A 19,855-nucleotide genomic window follows, 5' to 3' on the forward strand; every position below is an offset into this window, starting at 1 on the left:
TAATTAGGCAGTTGTATCCAAAGCCTCTCTAATTTATCACATTTAAAGCTGTTTGCAGAATAGATGACCAGGAGCATTCAGTTCAAACCAACATGCAGTTGTTACTCTGCAAAAGTTAACATTACTACTGTCTTAAGTCTACCTTTTTAAAACACCTACAATTTACTCAAATTTACCTTTTTTAGGGGAGGACTCTGATTTTGGTAAGTTTAGAGCATCTACTTCTTTAATGTCTTTTCTTGCTACTGAGTAACTGAAAAAAAGAAGAAAGTTCTGTTATTTTTATAATGCAGTAAAACAAGTATTTGACCCATACAAACAGAGACTTCTAAAAATTCTAGTATTTCTTATTCAGTTTCAAGCTCCAAGTAAATGTGTAAGGCATTTGTTACTGTGGGCCCTAGTACAAGATTTAGAACAAGAATAAGTTCCCAATATTCATGTCTGAAATTCAGACAGTGAAAGAATCCTTATAATTAAGAAAAATGTGTACAGTTTCTGTATGTCAAATGTTCAGCCTGCACACATTTGCAAAGTTGAGATACTCTACAAAGGCCAAAGACATTTTCTACATACAAAAGACACCAATCAATAGCTGCTACCCAGAACAGCAATGAGTTAAAAGGAAACAAGCATTCTATTTTCAAAACACATTTCCACTAGCACAGAACTCACACATCTGCATTGATACACTGCTGACAAACTGTCCTCATAGCAAAATATATGGAAATTGCTCTGTTCTAAAGTTATAAAAACTACTCAGTTACTGAATTACTACAATAGAAATACTAACCAACCTGCAAGGAAAGCCTTACAAGTGAGTTATTACAATAAGTTTTTTTTTTTCTTCTTTCATTATATTCAGAAAAAGTGGAGTAAAACCTCAGGAATTGGAGGTTGCCATTTTCTGAAGTTAAAGCCATAATACTATGGGGAAAAAAAAAAAGAGTAAAACAGAGCAAGGCTGCATGTTTTTCCAACAACATTGTACCTTCAGTATTCAAAGCCAAACTAATCTAGCAGGCTGATGATGTGTCTACATTAAGAAGCAAAATTGAATGCAGCCTTCTGCTACCTGAAATGTGTTTCAGTGACCAAATACTCGTGCCTGAGTGAACACTGTGGTTATTAGGAATCACAAAAGTGAGGAAGAAGAGTGTCAGGTGGCCTTCACCAAGGATGTTTCTGGTTAGAGACAGAAGCACTAGAAGTGCATGAGAAAAGACAAATAAGGGGAAACAAATGTCACAAACAGTCTTGGTATTTTTCTGAATGCACTTTTCCTTAAGTAACATACGTCTCTCTCTCCCACCATCCACTCACCCACTCACAGTTTTTTCAAGGGGATGTGGGGGCAGGAAAGAAAAGGTTAAAAGACCTTTCTTTTCCCAGAACTCTTCATTAAGATTCTATTAATATTTTAATCAAACAGTTAATTTACATCCACTTAAAATTCAGAAGTAGATTAAATACTTTTTAAACTTTGCTATTTAAACAGCAATGACATCTGGGCACACGAGGTAATGGGTCAATCAGGTATTGAAACTACTGCAAAAGACACACGTGACAGTTGTAAGAGTTAAGACATTAATGATATTTCTTGAAACTGAAACACACTTTACAGAACAGGAATGACCAGAAGTTAACATCTAGCTGTTTGTTTGTTTTTTGAAGTTGCTGACTTCTTTTTCCCTCTCTGAAGACACCGAATTCTGTACCAATCCACAGTACAAATACAACATAAAGGGGAAAGCAGGGAGAGCATAAAGAAGAAATTAGTTGAAATTGAACTATGAATGACAAAGGTTAAAAAACATATATATAAATTCCCTTAAATTGGAACTAAGCAATAACTAAGCATGTTACTCAAAACGTACAATACTGCAAGCCTCCTTCCTAAGTGTGAAGAACCTTGTGTTTGCACTTTTCATCTCAAAGGAACAGCAGCTGTATACAAGCAACAACACAAAGTTGGACCTTCCACTTTTGAAAAAAGCTGTTAACATCTCCAGAAGCAAGATCTTTTATAGGAAAAGAATGAAAAAGTAATAAGTCTAATAAAGGTAAGCTGTTACTTACAATTTGGAATCTGCAAAGGATCGGACTAAACACTGGTCCTTTTTCACTGTGACGTCATCATTACAGCTGGGAGAAACAACCTGAAGTTTCAAATAAAACATTTTTTTTTAAGCAGAAAAGAAAATGAAATAGCTTATCTTGAAAGGAATGACAGCAGGAAAATAGCTGCTTCCTTCTTTCTCCTAGCATAATTTTCAGTTCTGAGAATAGAAACATACTCCACTTGATATTAGCAGGGCTAAAAATAACAAATTTCAAGAAGCAGTTTATCTCAAGCTATTTACTCTACTTGTCATGTACAAGCTGGAAAAGTTTACTATTTCATTTGTAAACTCAAACTACTCCTCTACAGAGCTGACACTGCGTTGTCCTATTCATGCACTCAGTTTTTTCTCCTGTTCATAGAAGAACTGCTTGCAGCAACTATTCAAAACAACAACAAAAAGAGTTACAGGGCTATTTTACTTTATATCAAATTCTGATCTGAGGCATTCAGCCTAAGAGATAAGTAGGTTGTTGGTTGTTTTTGTTTTTTTTTGAGATGCAGGTAATAAAAACCAGTACAGATTCCAGTGAATTCTTTACTACTACTTCTTCTTTACAGCAGTATTATCTCCAGCAGTATAAAAGGTGCTATAAATTTATTTGCAGTATTTGTATTGCCACAAACAAATTTACATCTTATACCAGACCACACATGTGGACAAAAACACACTGAATGCAGATAAACTCCTGGATCTACCAGAATTCAGTGGAAGGTGGACCACCCCGTTCAGACAAAGCAGACAGACAAAAAGACATTACAGCTTCTCAGCTCACAGAGAGGTACACAGCCACTAAGGAAGGTAATCCCCTACCTGGAACCAAGGAAAGTTCAAATCTGCCATTCATAAAGCAATATGCAGCAATCAGAAAACATATTGCAGCACCACATTTCACATTTTAAATTGAGGTACAGCTGTGAACTCAGAGTCAACTGTGCACCCTGTATTAAATGGCATCTGCAAAACTCTGTGAACAAAATCTGTCCATCTGTTCAATGCTCCAAGCAACAATCACATCTTTTTTGAGTGACAGAAGATGCATATTAAACTTGTCTAACACTATTAGAAAAGTCTACTCAAGAAAAAAAAAACTTTTTATGTGTATCTATAAAATGTTTGGGGCTTACAGAGGATCTGCCCTTACAGTACAAGCAAAGGCACTTGAATTTAGTCAATATTTATTGTTAGAAAAGGTAACAAGATCAATCAATGCAGTCAAATGAAAATAGTAGCCAGTCTACTGCTAAATGAGCTGGCCATTTCATGTATATGTATGCATGATAGAAACTAGTACTTCTTAAACCTGAAAGCCTAAGGAAAAAGGCAATCATTAAACAGCAAGAAAAAATTCACTGCATACCAATCATTTCATGTACAGTTTTGACTGACTTAAAAGCCATTAAACTGTAAGTTATACACAAATATTCATTGTTGTTCTCCTATTGTTCACAGACACTGTAGAATATTTGGATTTTTAGAGGATATGGGCAGCACAGCTGGCCTGACTGCATTCACAACTTTGCTGCAGAAGTGTGCAAACTGTCCAAACCAAGAAAACTGTTATAGGAACAGTGCAACAAATTGGATTATATTCTTGTCCAAAATCAAACAAATAGTAGTGTGAAATTAAACATTTCAATTTTTTAAATAACTTACCAAAGCTGGATACCAGTCTGCCTTCTCAGAATTACAAGTCACACTCACAACTTTGCCAAGCAGTTCATCATTGAGACGCCTTTTATCTTCATCCTCTTCTTCACTACTTTCTTCTTCCTTTTCATCTTCAGTTCTGAATTATTAAAACATACAGTATTTTAAAGTTTTCACTTGAGGTTAATATTTGAAAGCAAAAATACTTTACAGCCAGATATTTCTTATTTCTGAGTCCTTGCAGAAAAACAAAATTATAATTTTAAGAACTGAAATTGCTGGAAATACTCCTAAATAATAAATGCACTGATTTAAAGGACTCTTGAAGAAATTCTGTCCAAACAGTAGCATTTTACCAAAGCATCATGTTGAAATTGGAGATGTAAATCAGCATTTGATTGTGCACCGACATGAAACAAAGAGAAAGAATCTCCACCCTTAAAATTTAAAAGCACCTTTTTTCCTGCATTATAAAGCAGCTTAAAAATCCTACATTTCCTGACATGACTTCGTATTATGTGAAAGGAGTATGAACATCCTTAAGGCTACTACAAGGGACAAAAACAGCAACAATAGAACATCAGTTTCATACTACTGCTAAAACAGGAAGAAGTCTGCATAAACTGAACTTCTCAGTCCATAATCTGTGTATGCAGCTCACATGATAAACCATCCAGGCTGTTACAGCTTTAACTGGACTACAGTTTTAGCAAAGGACACTAAAGTAAAGGAACAGAGCACTAACAAAACTCACACAGGAAGAGATGATCTCCTTCCTCTATTAGATTTCTTCCCAATAACTGGAGTTCCAAAGTGCTCTGGGTTGGTTAGTGGCAGCTGATCAAGTGTCTGTGTGAACAAAGAAAAAACAAAATTAATTTGCAGTTTCTTTTATGAAAAAAATTAACATTGAAAACTGGATAGTAGAAGGTACGTCCATCATCTTACCTCACTTTCTGCAAAGTGCCTTTCTCCCTTCAAGCATAATGAAGTTCGTCTCAAGGTCCTTTCATCACCGTCATCGAAAACTAGAATGAAAGCAAGAAAACATGTTGGCAGAAAATGATCCCAAACTGACAAAACAAGTCTACTGTTCATCATGCAATTTAGAACACTCTCTAAAACACGATTTCAAAGACCTTCAACTTTGACATTTACTTGGTTCACAAACCGAAGGGAAGTATTCAAGATTCAGCCTAAGGAGGGGTAATAATTTCACTCAAACTCACATCAGTGCCCACTAAGGTTTTTGGGAGCTGTAGCTTCAATCTAATATAGACATCCACTTTATCAATACATTGCACTTCTTCAAACCACAGTTACTGACTATATACCAGTTACTATTATCTAAGTGCTCTTTCTTTTTTGTTGTTCTTGTTTTTAAACTATTCATTTATTCCTTACTCATTTTGCCTTTTAATTCTCTTTCTCTTGCTGCACAGAACTCAGAATGAAGAGTTAGCAGACAAATAAAGATGTTAAGGGTAAGCCAAAAGAAAGTTCCATCAGTTTCCAACATTCAGCTGAAGAAGTCTGGGACACTCTGAGTTCACTGTAAGTTTTGCCTGAGAAATATCTACTCTTCAGTCATTTTAAAACAATTTCACCAAGATTTCCATTAAGATAAGGAAAGAAAAGTTACTAGTTTCTCCACTTGCTGAATTTTATTTTAAATGTATTGGTACCTACAGTTTGAAGTAAGCAACGATATTCCTTTTATCTAAAGTATGTCACAGAAATAGCTTGAATTTTAAGGAACACACAATATTCTGGCAATCCTGGTTTCCCACGTTCTGCCTGAGCCATAAGAATGGGCTCTTTTCAGTGAGTAGAGACCAGGTGGCTGCAGTCAGTCCAGTAAGTTAAAAATTTGTTTGTATGGGTCAAAGGACAGTATAGTATTCTATATTTAAACTACTTGAAATGTGCTTTGTCCAGTAACTTTTTTTTTTTTTTTTTAAATTAAGAAAGTGTAAAGAGTGTTGCGTTTATCAATGCAGTAATTTTGGCATGCTTCTATTAAAAAAAAAAAACCATGAGCTAGCAAAAATATGAAATTACATGATTTGTTAGCAAAAATACAGCTTAGTTACAGCAAGAAAAGCGTTTATCTCACTTGTCAACAGAATAGAATGGTCATATTCTCAGTACTAGATTAAAACCTTAGACTGGAATAATACTGCAGTAACAGCTACATAATAACATATGAATACAAACTTAATTAAGCTTGGTAAGATAAGCATTGAGATTCTTAGAATTTCAGAGTGGAGATAGTGCTGCAGTACATTGCAGTACTGAATTATCTTAATGGCTTATGTCATTATGTAGTACACAGGAAGCAAATCACTCTTCCACCCCTCCTGAACCCTAACATTTTAAGAAAAGCAGAGAGATATATGCCTAATTAGCCATATTAGCCAATAACCTTTAAAATATGAATACCACAAAGATCTGTCAATCTCAGTGTCAATACAATACTCTCAAAATCCTTTGGTTTGGCTGACAGCTGAAGGAAGCCAGCACTGATGCACTTTGCACTGAATTATGAGGTCTCCCCCTCAACAGTGTATGAGATGTTTACATTTTTATATACGTTTCAGCCCTTTGATCTTTAACTACCACCCAATCTGTACATATTATTCATACATTGATAGTAATATTACAGTGGTATACTTTCAGGGACCCTACAAATGCTCGCAATTTCTCATAGTTCTGAAGAGTTTTAAAAGCAGATCATCGTCATTATGCTTTACTAAACACGTTCAGAACTGAAGTATTCATATTTCACAAACATGATTTTAGGGAACAGAAGGCTGGTGATTAGCAATAGGTAACTTTATTGGAGACAGCAAATAGGATCTGATACTTGGCAGTAAAGAAAAAGTACAATCAGTCTACTTTATCCCTACTTCCAGAAGTATCATCTTTGTAAGTTGATATCTCACCTCCACAGGCAAATACAACTCCTCCACTTGGAAGGAATCTGACTTAACCAGAAATATGCAATGATACTGTTAGCACCTTTTCAGACATACACCTTCCTAAAGCTAAGTAGGCCTCGTGTTTCCATCTCAGTTGCCTTTTTCTGAAAAAACTACTTCACAAAAGATACTGCTCATATTGCCTCCACCCCATGCACAACTTTTACATGCAAGTCCTAAAGGCTTTAAGAGAATGACTTTTCACCATAACAGTATTATACATTATGGATTTAAGAGATATAAGCAGTAGATCAGAGCAGATAGCAGAATTTTGTCTATGCACTACATCAATAGTATGATATCAGTCATGGCAGAAGAACAAAATAGGTTCTTAAATTAAAACTGCATATTCATTCCTCTTTGCCTATATTCAGAAGTATAACTGTTTAGGTAAAATGCTTGATACTAACAAAGAGATAAAAACTGTTGAACTGATGTTGAACAACTTACATGAATTGCTTTACTGTTTCCCAAACAGGTCATTGTTACACCTCCAAATTCTCTGACAGCAGAAATTCTTACATGCTGTATTCCTTAAGGAAGGCTGCTAAACAGAGTCAGCTATATGAAGGAGGAAAGGAAATGGGGATGGAAGACAGGGAGAGCTCTCTCATACCCACGTAATTCAGCCATCGAAAGATGCATTCACAGTGTCACAATATTTATCATAGAAGAGGAACTTAAAATTCTGTCTCTCTAAAGAAGCAGAAGCCCTTTATGTGCCACTGCTGCCTAACCCTGAAGCGTGCACATACTCACTGGGGCAACAGCCATTTCCCAGCTGGCTGCTCCAGCAAATACTTCTGGGAAGAGAGCAATACCTCCTAGCCAGGAAACTAACTCTACTATTTAAGAGTCAATCTGACAAAGTAGGAATGACAGGAGAAAAAGCTGGCCAGAGGCCTTTCTTCCAAGGCGTGTTATTTAACCAAGAACACTGACAGAAGGAGAAGAAAGATGACTAAGCAGCACAGCCTGGAGGAACAGTCTCTATACTGTTTGTTCTCATTCAATTCCCAAGAATGCCCTATATGGAGCTCAGTATGTTCCATATACAGCATTGTTAAACAGTGGCAACAAAATGGAAAATTTCAGACTTTCACTGCAACCCAGCCTTGTCAGTAACAACAGGTAACAAACAGAAGTGGGTGCACTTCTGTTCACGGAAGCTTAGGCAAACCAAAGCTATGACAGAAAAACAAAATTCTCCATTGGGAATCATTGCAATACTTTCAGAAAGCTAAGAAAACAAATATCTCAAAAATTCTCTCTTAAAAATGGAGTCCATCAAACATGCATTAAACAGTGCAGCTTTCCACTCGCCATGGATTAGCAGTTATCCTCCATTCCCTGGCTGCAGCAGGCCCATGCATGTCTCTATAAGCTATTAACAACAGCAACACTAATCCTAACCCTGCCCTCACAAAAACACTATCTCAACATCCATTCTCATTTGGTTATAAAGGAAATATTAAAAAGCCAACTAATCCAAATAGTGCTTAAAAACTAGGGAGAAACTCACCTCAAGCTACTGCAGATCAGTCATCTTATAAATATCTTATTTATATATATCACAAGATTAGGGAAAAAAAAGAAAAAAGAAAAAAGGAGAACAAAGCAGGAGAGCAGTGACAACATACTTGAAATTGTTACTTTACTTGAATACACAGCAATCAGACTTAACAGAACAAGGCAGTTTTGTAACATGCAAGTGAATATGGAAAGCAATCCTCCAGGCTGCATCTGCTTGCTAACTTCAAATCCAACAAGTTAGGTTACTGTCCTTGCTCAAAAGAGGAGAGATTCCACACTGCATAGCAAGCAAACATTTTTATTTTATTACTCTTCCTATTCAAAGTTTTCTAAACCTACCAAGACAATGAAGTATGTGCCAACAAGTAAAAACTGTGTCACCGTTTCACTAGGTGCCTAAGCTGTAATTTGTGAGCTATCAGAGATGCTACCCATGAATGCATCTATGAACGTGTGAAAGCTGTTTAGCTTTTTGTTTTTCAACTGTGGAAACAATATAGAAAGTACCAGGATTCAGGCTGCACTTGTTGAATAACCTTGCAGATAAGAACTGCACTAATCACTGATTCATCGTTGTAACAAGATGCTGCAATGGATTGTGCTACTCCAGAGATCACACAATTCAGTGATGTGTTGTATTTTAGAAAAAGAAAATAACTCTAGAGGAACTGTTCCTCTGCTCAGGTATGTATGAAAGATCCCTGAAAGCACGAAAGAATAAATCTTGAGACTCCTCCTATATAAGGCTATCATCTTATAAGAACCTACTGCCTGAAAGCCTTTTTTCTGAGATGTTACAGTAATCTTACTATCGTTACATAGATTTGGAAGGAAAAAAACCACCTCCCTGCATTTAGCAAAATGTACAGTATTACTGTATTGTACCTCTACAGTATTATTTATACACAATAACTTTTTTATAAGGCACTGTCCACATTGTAACAAAGATGGTTTACAAGCAAAGGTTCCATGCCATGAGTTGTAACAAGGCTCACTTGCTATACTTTCCCTCCTACACATGCTTCTCTACCTGCAGGTGCTGGAGCACAAAATGCTGTGCTGCTCTTTTATTTCCCAGATTCTTCAGAAAGCAAACAACACAGCTATGGCACAGCTCTGTGTGTGCTGCAGACACACTTAATCCACGACACGCCCCGTGGAGGGATTCTGGTAAATATGGGATTTCTTCAAAATCCAAGCAAGCAACGTTTTGGAGACGAAAAGAAGAAAGTGGTGGTGGGTCAGGGAGGATTGTAGCACCAGTGAAGTTGGGGTGACTGGACACATCCCCTGCCACACTTGTCCTTTAGGATTCCTGGGTGACGCACGCATAGCCAGAAGATGAAGCGATGCTTCTGGGCTGTACAACTCAACAGGATGCTGGGAAGAAGAACTGGTCCAACCAGCCACACAAACATGACTCCTGCCTTGCACGTACTACAAAAAGCCTTCTATAGACATTATGAAAAGACAAACTGGCAAGCCTCTGGAATGGATGAAGTCTAGTGACTGATAGCTTCTATCACCCTCCAGACAGGAATAAGGCATGTGCTACCCAACACTTCCTAAACATGATACACCAAAGTGACACAACCTGTTGCCAAGACCTCATTTCCACAACAACCCAGCCCACTCAAACTTCACCTTGCATAGGGATGAGCAGTCAGGTTATCAACCCCCAGCCCACACACTCAGATAACAGCATTCCCTGCAAAATGTCCCAGTGACCACAAGAGAGGAAGAAGTTACCCCATGTGAATCTGCAGGGCAGCCCAAGCAAGGGTAGGGGGCTCACAGAGGTCCCCCAAGTGGTGTTTGGTCCACAAGCACAACCAGATAGGCCACACTGATGTACAGCTCTGCATCAGAGCCAAAATGGGAAACTCTTTTGGCTTTGCAGATTCACACAGCATTTAAAAGAATGAGCAAAATTAATTACTATTTATACTAAAATATTCTACCATTTCAAGATAATTTTTAAAAAGATGCCTTACATAAAAGCCTGAAAGCCATATTTCTCAAGGATATAAAAAACCACACTCCTTTTCACTCCAAATGGTATAAAAAGCACTACTGTGACAGCAAGGTCTACTAGAAACCACAAGTGCTCATCAATGCTTTTAATTTCTGTATTTTCCTTACATTTCAGAGGTAAAATGATTAAAGCTAGCTGTTTGTCTTCTCCTTCTTTAGAAAGACTTTTCCATCATTTTATCTTTCAAAAGACATGACGCAAGGCTCAATGTATTTGGTCTGGTTTTACTTTCATTGAAAGCTGTGGCAGTGGTTAAATTGCAAATCTTCAACAAGAGACCTAAGCACATGCAGGTTACTGGTATTATCAAAAGGAAGATGATACTTGTTTTGATGAGGCAAGAAAAGAGACTGATTTAACAGCAACTCTTCAGACTGAAGAACTGAAATACAGTTTTGTACTTTTATGTAGACACTACGCTGCTTGCAGCTTTGAAAAGAAGTTCTACAAAAGTGTTTCCTTAAACTTATACACAAGGATTTCTGTTCTGTGATATTCTGGTAACGGTAGTAAAACTCCAGAAAAGATTACAGAAGGAAAATATAACTATGTGCAGTGTGATGTTTGACCTGTTTTACAAATTAACAGAGAATCAGGTGGGTGTACACTAAGTTAGCAGTAATTCAAACGTGGCTCAGCTGAAAACAGATCTGACAGACTGCTCTAATGCTAGGTAATTATCACTTAGCAATATATCCAGCACTTCAAAAGCATCAATGCAGCACTTCAAAAAATTGCAAGTTCATTTAAAATAATTAAGTTTTAAAAGACTAAAAACTCAACTGAGCCATTTGTTACCCGAAAAACTCACACTGCTAGCCCTGTCATCTCTCTATAGATTCCATCGAGCAGAGGCTGAGTTGTGCAACTCAGTTTTCCAGCCTTTGTTAAGTCTTCACCCCCAACAGCTGTGTCTCCTCACCTACTCATGCACTCAGAGATTTTTGAAGGCATTTCAAATGCTTCAGTTGAAAATTTCAACACGACTAAATTCTACAACACCACCATTACTATATGTGATAACAGGTGAAATAGCCATTTCAGAGCAGCTACCATTAAAAAAAAAGAGATCCTTACTTATTTGGGGCAGATGAACACCACTAACAGGCAGAACTAATGTTAGAAGAGATTTTGTGCATCTGTTATGCTGGTGACAAAAGGAAATTATTATTTATTTATTAACCCACATATATTAATGATCTCTCTACCTTATTGGTCATAGCTTTAAATCACAAAGAGGTGATGATCCATAAAACAGAAATTAAATGGTACAGGAAAAGCACATACTAAAAGCAAGCTTTCTCTTGTGCTTTCCAACTCAAGCCTGACCACAGTTCAGGAAAACATTTCAGAACTGGAAAAGCTGTTTAATCCACTTCCCTTTCAACTTTTTAGCTTTGACTGAATCAGTCAATAAGACTGCCAAGGAGCACAGCCACCATCTATTAAAGGGGAACAAATTCAACTCTTGTTTACTTGACAGCAACATAAACACACACTCCATACTTCTCCAAAGCTTTCTACAAAGTTACAATGGGAGAAGCAGGCTAAAAAATAAGGCTGATTTCTCACACTCTGACATTTCTGTACTCAAGCTAAAGCATTTCCACAATTATCCAAGTTAAATAGCCAAGTTATGAAGATACAAAATTCTCAATCTGCTTACGTTGGTCAACATTACCTCTGCTTTCAGTATCAATAAATACAACACCATGTACTACTCATGACAATTTCAGTAAGATCTAAATGCAATTCCAGCGTGTTTCAATTGTATTTTCAGATGTATGGGTACAGATACCCTATATGCCACACTACACACTGACTTAACATGGAATTACTTAAACCCCCTCTCATTCCCAGCAGCTCCAAAGTTCTGCAAACTCCTAGCAGCCTTAATAAACCTGCATATGAAAAAACATGCAACTTTATTTTCTTCTATCTGTCTAAAGATAAAAAAAGGTAGTAGGGGTCATCAAGTATGTTACATTGTAGTGTAAGGCCAAAAGGTCTTAGAAATAAGTTTGCCTTTTCCACCTGAGTACCACAACTTTACAGCTTAATCTAGAATTCTAGAGCAATGTATATCCTTGAAAGGAAAAAAAAAATAATCACAGGATCACAAAATAGTTAAGGTTGGAAAGGAGCTCTGGAGGTCATAGAATGGCTTGGTTTGAAAAGGACCACAGTGCTCATCCAGTTCCAACCCCCTGCTGTGTGCAGGGTCACCAACCAGCAGACCAGGCTGCCCAGAGCCACATCCAGCCTGGCCAGGACCACTCAGAGCAGGGTACCCAGATGGATTTTAAAGACCTCCAAACAAGAAATCCCAAAACCTCTGGGCAGCCTATGCCAGTGCTTAGTCACCTGCACAGCAAATAGGCCCTCCCTGATATTCACTAACAATATATGACAATTAAAAAAATAAAAATGCAAAGAGCAGTGAGCATTGTCAACTGGAAAGTCAACCAGCTTGTATTTATAGCATGCAATAATAATAAACGTCTCATGATAAACTCTTCCAAATTATTTCCATTGACAGCCTTATCTTGATCCCATCAAAGACTAAATAATCTCACCTACTGCAAAGGGAAAGTTGGACTACTGAAAGTACTGTCTATCTGAAAACAAACAAACATCACAAAACCAAAATAAAACTGATATCCCATGCTATATGGGACTCTTCAGCAGGGTACTGAAAAATATGAAGATAAACCTGAACTGTCTATATGTAAGGATACTAAGAAGAAACAAATATAGAACAAATATAGTGGAGTAGAATGGCAGAATATACAGTACAATTAAGAATAGTGCATTTCCTCCAAGTTGGATACTTGCACTGCTTTTTGATCCAGTTACTGTGGTTGTTATTGTTTGCTTATATAGTATCTGAATGTTGCTGGCCGTTCCAGTGACAGAGCTATTTCAGAAAAGCCTAGATATCAGAATGAGCAATTCTATTTATTCAAAATAATGAAGTTTCTCTTGCAGTGAATCCTTGTTCAACACTGACATTTTGATGATTGTGCATTCTGAGGTTTGTGTCAGTAACTAAAAAACACAGCCTCCTGCAGGAGAAGCAAATTTGTTTTCTATTTTATTTTAGATTGAATCATTATTTGAAAAAGATTTAAGGCAACAGTTAATTTTAAGTTACAAAAAAAGCTCCCCTCTTTTCTTTTTAGGTGTAATGGCAATTTCTTTAAAAATAAGTTCCTTTCTTCTGTTACTTCATACAAAACACAACCCTCAACTTTCAACTCTACACAAAACAGAGGAATCACTTCCAAATGTACAGAAGCTATGGGTGTTGCTGCTGTTTTTATAAGACTGCATACAGTGAATGAACACTTGCAAGCCAGTCAGTCAATACGTGTCACAAATATTCAGCCAGAAATGCTATTTTGAAGTTTGTCTTAAAATCTGCAAAACCCATTCTGAATTCCACTGAGTGAAACCACCATCAGCATATGGATGTTGTGCCAAATAAAACTTGTCTGCTGAGCCCTTTGCTACAGCCTCCTTCAACATCAAATAATTATTATTCTATTTTTAAGGAAACAAGATCTGGAAGACTTAAAGTTCCCTTCAAAATCTCAGCTCTTACAAAACAGAATATAATTACTTACATTATTATCTATAATTAGAAATGTATTATTCAAAGATTAGAGACTGTCAACGAAAGCATGCAGCTACTTACCTACAGTATACCAACTAGCATCTGTTAACTTGCTGATAACAGCTTCTTGAAAGGATCCATCAGGCATTTTGGTTTCAACCATTGCACCAACCTGCAAAAAGGGGTATCCCAAGGTTACACATAATCCAGAACTCAAGTAAAGGAGACGGAACTCACGTAAGCATTAATTCTTCTAGTAAGGCAGGTTTTTATTTTGATAATGCTGAAGATTCATTTTAGCTAAATGTTACTTTGTGAAATGTAGTTACGTAGCTGGTAAGAACAAAGGTTCTTAAGCTGAACTCTAGTTTGACAATAAAGCAGTAAGGATCTTGGGACAACTAATTTCAGCATGGCTTATCCCATAACAGGAAATAATACAAGGCTAATTGGAAATAAATATTCAACTATTCAATCAAAGTAACTCTTATGTCACTGTTGATGTGTCACTACTGTTTCTCACACTTTAAAACACTTCTAACATTACTCTTTATTGTTGTACCATCAGCTAGATCAGACTTTAAGTAACACGCAATAGTGTTCGTGCAGGAGCTACTAAAGATGATCTCTAAAAAGGTCTGTTTGCAGTCAGTGTTCTATAATGCAGCTGTTTTAGCAGACAACTTTCAGCTATTGTAAAAACACAAATCAACATGCATTATTTTTACATAAAATACATCAACTACTTTAAAAACACTTTTAGAACACGCATGTTTATTACTGTCTAACAGGCTTGAAGTTACCCTCATGGAATCAGGATCTCTGTTGCTTATAACAGGTTTCAAAAGCAGCATGTGCAGTTCTGTTGGCTACATGGAGAACACGAAGAGCCTCCAAAAACTACAAGAGTTAGGACTAATTCAGAATCAACCCAACCAAAAGCAATGGGTCTCCTGTTGATTTACTATGAGATAAAGCAATAAGAGGCATGCAATGTACATACTCTTAGAGGTCCTTTCACTTGATCATCTTGAACTAACTGAGTCGAGTTATCCCCCTTCAGAACCACCTGAAAAACATTCATAAATGTTGTTTATGCATTCCTTATTTGTAATGGCATATAAAAAGTCTAAGAACAGAAGTAGTAAAGCAGAAAATCAACATTTTCTCCATCAAACACAGTCAAACGTTACTGAGAATGCAAAACCCTCAACGTGGATGGCCTTATTCACAGGAAGGCCCAAGTAGCACACTGAACACTTAGCCTGAAACACTACAGTCAAAGAAGAGGGCAAATAAAACAACAGGTGCTCCAATGAAAAGAACTTAAGCTTTTGATGCGAGTTTAGATATTGATGAACCCTGGGGTACACCTGGAACTGAGCCTAGAGATCAGATGATTCATGTGCTTTTTCTCTACTTTACCCATAGCACTTCATTGACAACACACTGAGTGCTGAACTGCAATCAAAACACAATGCTTTCTGTATTAAAAACTTATTGAGAAATCACTGAACAGATCACAACACCACCACTGCTGCTAACGTGAACAGGAGAAAGTTTCTATGGTAAAGATGCAAACCACTAAAAGCGTGATTAAAACAAAGATCAGTTGAAAAAGAGGAAGTAAAACACTTTTCCCTTTAAAATCCTCTGTTTGGGAGAGTAAACATGATGACACAGAAAGAACATAAGCCTGTGCAAGTTGAATCCCTGTGTTTGCACAGACTCAGCTCAGAAATATAGAAGATGAATATTTAGATGTTAGCAGGATTAACTGTTTTACTGCCATTTTCTATAGCAAAAAGACCTACCTGAGTACCAGGATGTACTAACCAACAATTCCCAAATTCCTATCCTTTTTCAGGAATCAAAAACCCAAGGAATTTCCTTTCCACCAATAAAGATGTCCAGTTTTTGTGCTCCCCTCTCTTTATCATATGAGCACAATTTACATTGCAGCTGCATTTATAAAAACTAGTAGCATGTTGAAAGGCACTCTGCAGTAGTATGAATTCATAACAACCCAGTTCAATTAGTTTTTATTTACAATTCTCTATCAGTACTGAGATGAATACAAGTAGTCCTGCTACTCAGGAAAAGCCTGATGGACTCTCTGGACTTAGGAGGTACACTGGGTTGTGCCCATACACTCTTCATTAAAAACTCAGGCTTACTGCTACAACTTCAACTGTTCTTTTACAATTCAAACACAGCAACAGGAATTGTCACCAAGTCAGAGCAGCCTCGTGTATCTACAGGTCTTATCGTGGAGTAATAAAGCATATCATTTGATAGAGAAAAAGAAACACACACCTACAAACAGCCTTAATACTCAGACCAAAGACACATAGAAAAATGAAGGATGTCAGTATGGGAAGGGCAGCACGCTGCTTTCTAGGAAGCAACTCATTCACACAGATTTCAAACAAGGGCACAAATTTCTAAAAGTACTCACTAAGAACGGGAGAAAAGACTGAAAGATCTGAATTGATTGTTTTTTTAAATCATGACAAGAACTCTGATATAAGTAATGTGCTCTACCTATGTGACTGAAGAGGCTGACAGCTTGCTCTACTTGATCTAAGCATTAAAGCACATGAAAATGTAGATATATAGTTATAAAAAGAAGCTTTCATTTCTATTTAGCAAGGTTTTGGGGGTCACTAATGCCTTATTTACATATCCTGGACAGTTATCTAGAAGTGGAAAGAACTTAAGGGAACAAACTAAGATCTATATTTACTTTGCATTCTTAACTCTTATTTAACTAGGTTTTGACTCTTGTTTTCCCACATTAGCATTAACAACAGAACTGCAACAGTAAAATAATGACCTTCATTTTTGTTTGTTTTGGAATAAGACCTGTAAACATAAATGAATATTAAGTGTCAGTACTACGCTTGCACAGGAACTTAGCTACAGTTTTGCATGCTGCTCTGAAAGCAGCAGCAAGATGCTGAAAACTAACAAATACTCTCCTGGACATCTCGAAAACCTGATCTAAAAAGGTTCTTTTGCCATCTTTTTTTTTGTTCTTACATTGATTCATTATAGCATAGCCTTTCAAGTAAAACTGACTGTCAATTGGAATGAAAGGGAATTTTTGCTTCTGAGGAGTTTGCTCTTATTACTCATGTAAAGCCATAAGCCTCTAGGAGAACCTTCAAAACTGACTGCTGTGAAACTGATGCATTCATAAACAGGAGACAACTGTGATCAGGAAGTGAGCAGCACAGACAGGTAATGTTTAAGCCCAGTTCTGTTTCAGCATCCTCCTGAACAAAGATTTGGAAAAATAACAACAAGAAAATCATAACTGCACAAACAGTCAAATGCTCTTAAAACTCAAACAGTAAAGCAATGAAAATTCCCTAATCTTCAGGATTTTTATCTTCTCTGACAGCTCTTTCAACGCAGTGCTTTAACAAAGCCAGCACAAACTATAGCATACTACCTTGACTTTCACAAGCCTTTTCACTGTCTTAATCTTTGCCTCGCAGAAGGCACCGCGGTACTTGGCACTGACATCCGTTCCCACTGTCAGGTAGGCAGGCTCATCTGCTGCCTAATGAGGAGCAAAAAAAAAAAAAAAAAAAGAAAACAGGAACAAAGTTTAGTTCTTAGTTCTTTTTACAGCTATAGCATTGCACATTTGATTTTCCATCTGAACTTCTTGATCATTACGTGACAAACAACGTCTGTATTCAGAACTGCCGTCAGATTGCTCCTTAAAAAAATAAAGAAACAAGTTACAGGAAGTGTTGCTTCACACAGTGAGGTCGACCCCTGATTCTGTCAGCCTAATTGCTCTCCCAACGTAAAGGACCAACAAAAAACCACCTTCTTACTTTCTGTGGTATGCTTGGCATAGCTCTGGGGGTGCTGAAGACATATTAAAGCATCTCATTGTAAAAGGGGTAATAATAATCAATAAAAATGACAATTAACTCAAGAGAGTTAAAGAAGGGAAATCTTTCAACAGCAGAACTGCAGCATAGAAGATAACTGCACTTTTTCCTGTTGAAAGCAATTTGGTGAGGAGGATAATTTGAGGCTGCTATCATACCAGTATCTACAATTACGTCTATACCATTCTATATACAGGAGTTTTTCTCCTGCTAACTAAACTGAGACCTCTAGAGAGATTTACTCTCGTCTTCTGAGCAGTTGTTAACTACTATTTTTTTTTTTCTTGAAATCCTTTACGAAAGCTGAACTGCCTCGTTAAGAGGAAGAACTATTTCTCCTCACCTTTTCCTTAATCTGGACTTTATTACTTCAAACCTCACTTTACTGGGCGTGTGAGAAGTGGTAAACAAGGCCAGAAGCAGCACGCCAAAACGTCCATCGAGACAGGAAATCAACGCACAACATTAAGGAACTGTTTCGCTGCTGTTTAATTGAAGGCAAGAAAAGTTTCTCTCTCTTTTGTGCACTGCCCCGTCTTTGTACTGACAAAAAAAAAAAAACAAAAAAAAACCCAGCAGCAGCACAGGCGGGACAAAAGCTGTGGTTTTGCAAACTTGCAATAGCAGCTGCTGATGCAGGAAGCATTTAAAGGCAGCACTCCGAGGACAGCAACTCAGAGCATTTCCAGCCAACTGCAGCTAGAGCAGCGGCGAAAAACGAAATTACCTCAAGGAAAGCAAAAGGAGAGAGAAGAGTTCCTACCTTCATTTTCCCCGGTTATGTGAAGGATTCCAGCTCCGAGCCTTCTCCTCGCCAGACAGGGAAACGCTGCAACACAAGAGCGGGATCGGCTGAGGGTCTGCGGCCGTCAGAGGGCGGCGGGCGGGAGCCTCCGCCCGTCCCGGGCCGCTCGGTGCGCGTCACGTCGCCATTGCTCCCGCTCCCGGCGGCGGCTGCGGGGCGGGGAGGGCCCCGAGGCGGCAACTCCTGACGGAGGGGCGGCGGGGCCCGGCCTGCCTCCCGCCTTCCCCGCCCCTCCCCGGCCCTCGCAACTTTCCGCGGCCCGCCGAGCCGCTCCTCCCCGCCCCCCTCGGCCGCCGGGGTTGGGACTGAGGGGAGCGGGACGAGCAAACCGCCCCCCCCTCCCCACACACGCACACACACACACCGCGCACCCGGGGCTGAGCGGCTCGGAGGCGGAGTTCGGAGTCCCCGTTCCCGCTGCCCGCTCGGCGGTTGGGGGAAGGGAGAGGCGGCCGTCCCGCTCCGCTCAGCCCCAGGCCGTCCCTCCGGGGCCGGGCGCTCCCCCGGGACGGCGGCGGAGTTACGGCTGCCGAGCCGCCCTCGACCGTTTCCTACCTGGAAAGTCGCAGCGAAGTGGGCAGCGCCCGGCTCGGCTCGGCGCCGCAGCCCCCCTCCGCGACGACGACAGCCCCGCGAGCGGCGGCGCTGAGCGCGGCCCCGCTCCGCCCCCTCCTCTCAGCCCGGACTCACAGCGGATCGCCAGCGACGAGCCCAATAACAAGCTGTTGAGCAGAATCGGTCCTCCTCGAACTCTCATTGGCCCCCTCGTGACGCCCCGGGGGCTCTGCCCCGCCCGGATTGGGCGCCGCGGACAGCACCCCCATTGGTCGCCAAGAGCCAGGAGAAACCTATTGGTCAGACATAGACGCAGGTAGAGCCACGGAGACTTTTCATTGGCTTTTCGCCGGAGCGCCTGTCGATTGGCGGCGGTTGAAGTGAAGTCAGTGCTCCCGAGCCTCTGATTGGCGAGAGCTGGATCCGGATGTAGCTGCGAGCGCGTCGATTGGCCTAGCTCGGGGGTCAGGAAGAGCAACGGCGCGACGCGATTGGCGCTAACCGTCTCTTAGAAACGCGGAGGGGCGGGGACGAGGGGAAGAGCGGAGAGGGGGCGCGGGCGGAGATGGCGTCCTGCGGCGGCGGCGGGCCGGGGCGCGCGACGCGCATGCGCGGCGGTCAGCCTCCCGGCGCCATTTTGTGTGAG

At 39.3% G+C, this 19,855-nt stretch overlaps 1 protein-coding gene across 9 annotated transcripts in view; it reads right to left on the minus strand.

Annotated features, from left to right (window-relative positions):
• ARID4A (AT-rich interaction domain 4A) overlaps positions 1–19,541 on the minus strand; it is a 48,061-nt gene extending 28,520 nt beyond the window's left edge. For 7 of the 9 annotated variants that reach the window (XR_016467163.1, XR_016467161.1, XR_016467159.1 and 4 more), the window contains exons 1-10: positions 19,210–19,541; positions 18,613–18,678; positions 17,396–17,506; positions 14,942–15,007; positions 14,020–14,110; positions 4,722–4,801; positions 4,528–4,622; positions 3,780–3,912; positions 2,080–2,159; positions 177–253 (exon numbers count right to left, since the gene is read on the minus strand). Coding sequence is in view for 1 of the 9 variants with exons in the window: in XM_031605367.2 (XP_031461227.1) it covers positions 177–253; positions 2,080–2,159; positions 3,780–3,912; positions 4,528–4,622; positions 4,722–4,801; positions 14,020–14,110; positions 14,942–15,007; positions 17,396–17,506; positions 18,613–18,618 (739 nt within the window). In the remaining 8 variants the exon portion in view is untranslated. The remainder of the gene's footprint in view (positions 1–176; positions 254–2,079; positions 2,160–3,779; positions 3,913–4,527; positions 4,623–4,721; positions 4,802–14,019; positions 14,111–14,941; positions 15,008–17,395; positions 17,507–18,612; positions 18,679–19,209) is intronic. The other 2 variants (XR_016467164.1, XR_016467162.1) reach the window with 1 other exon arrangement.
• Positions 19,542–19,855: the final 314 nt, after the last annotated feature.

This window comes from Phasianus colchicus, chromosome 5 (assembly GCF_987193195.1).
Source record: "Phasianus colchicus chromosome 5, bPhaCol1.hap1.1, whole genome shotgun sequence".
NCBI classification, from domain to species: domain Eukaryota; kingdom Metazoa; phylum Chordata; class Aves; order Galliformes; family Phasianidae; genus Phasianus; species Phasianus colchicus.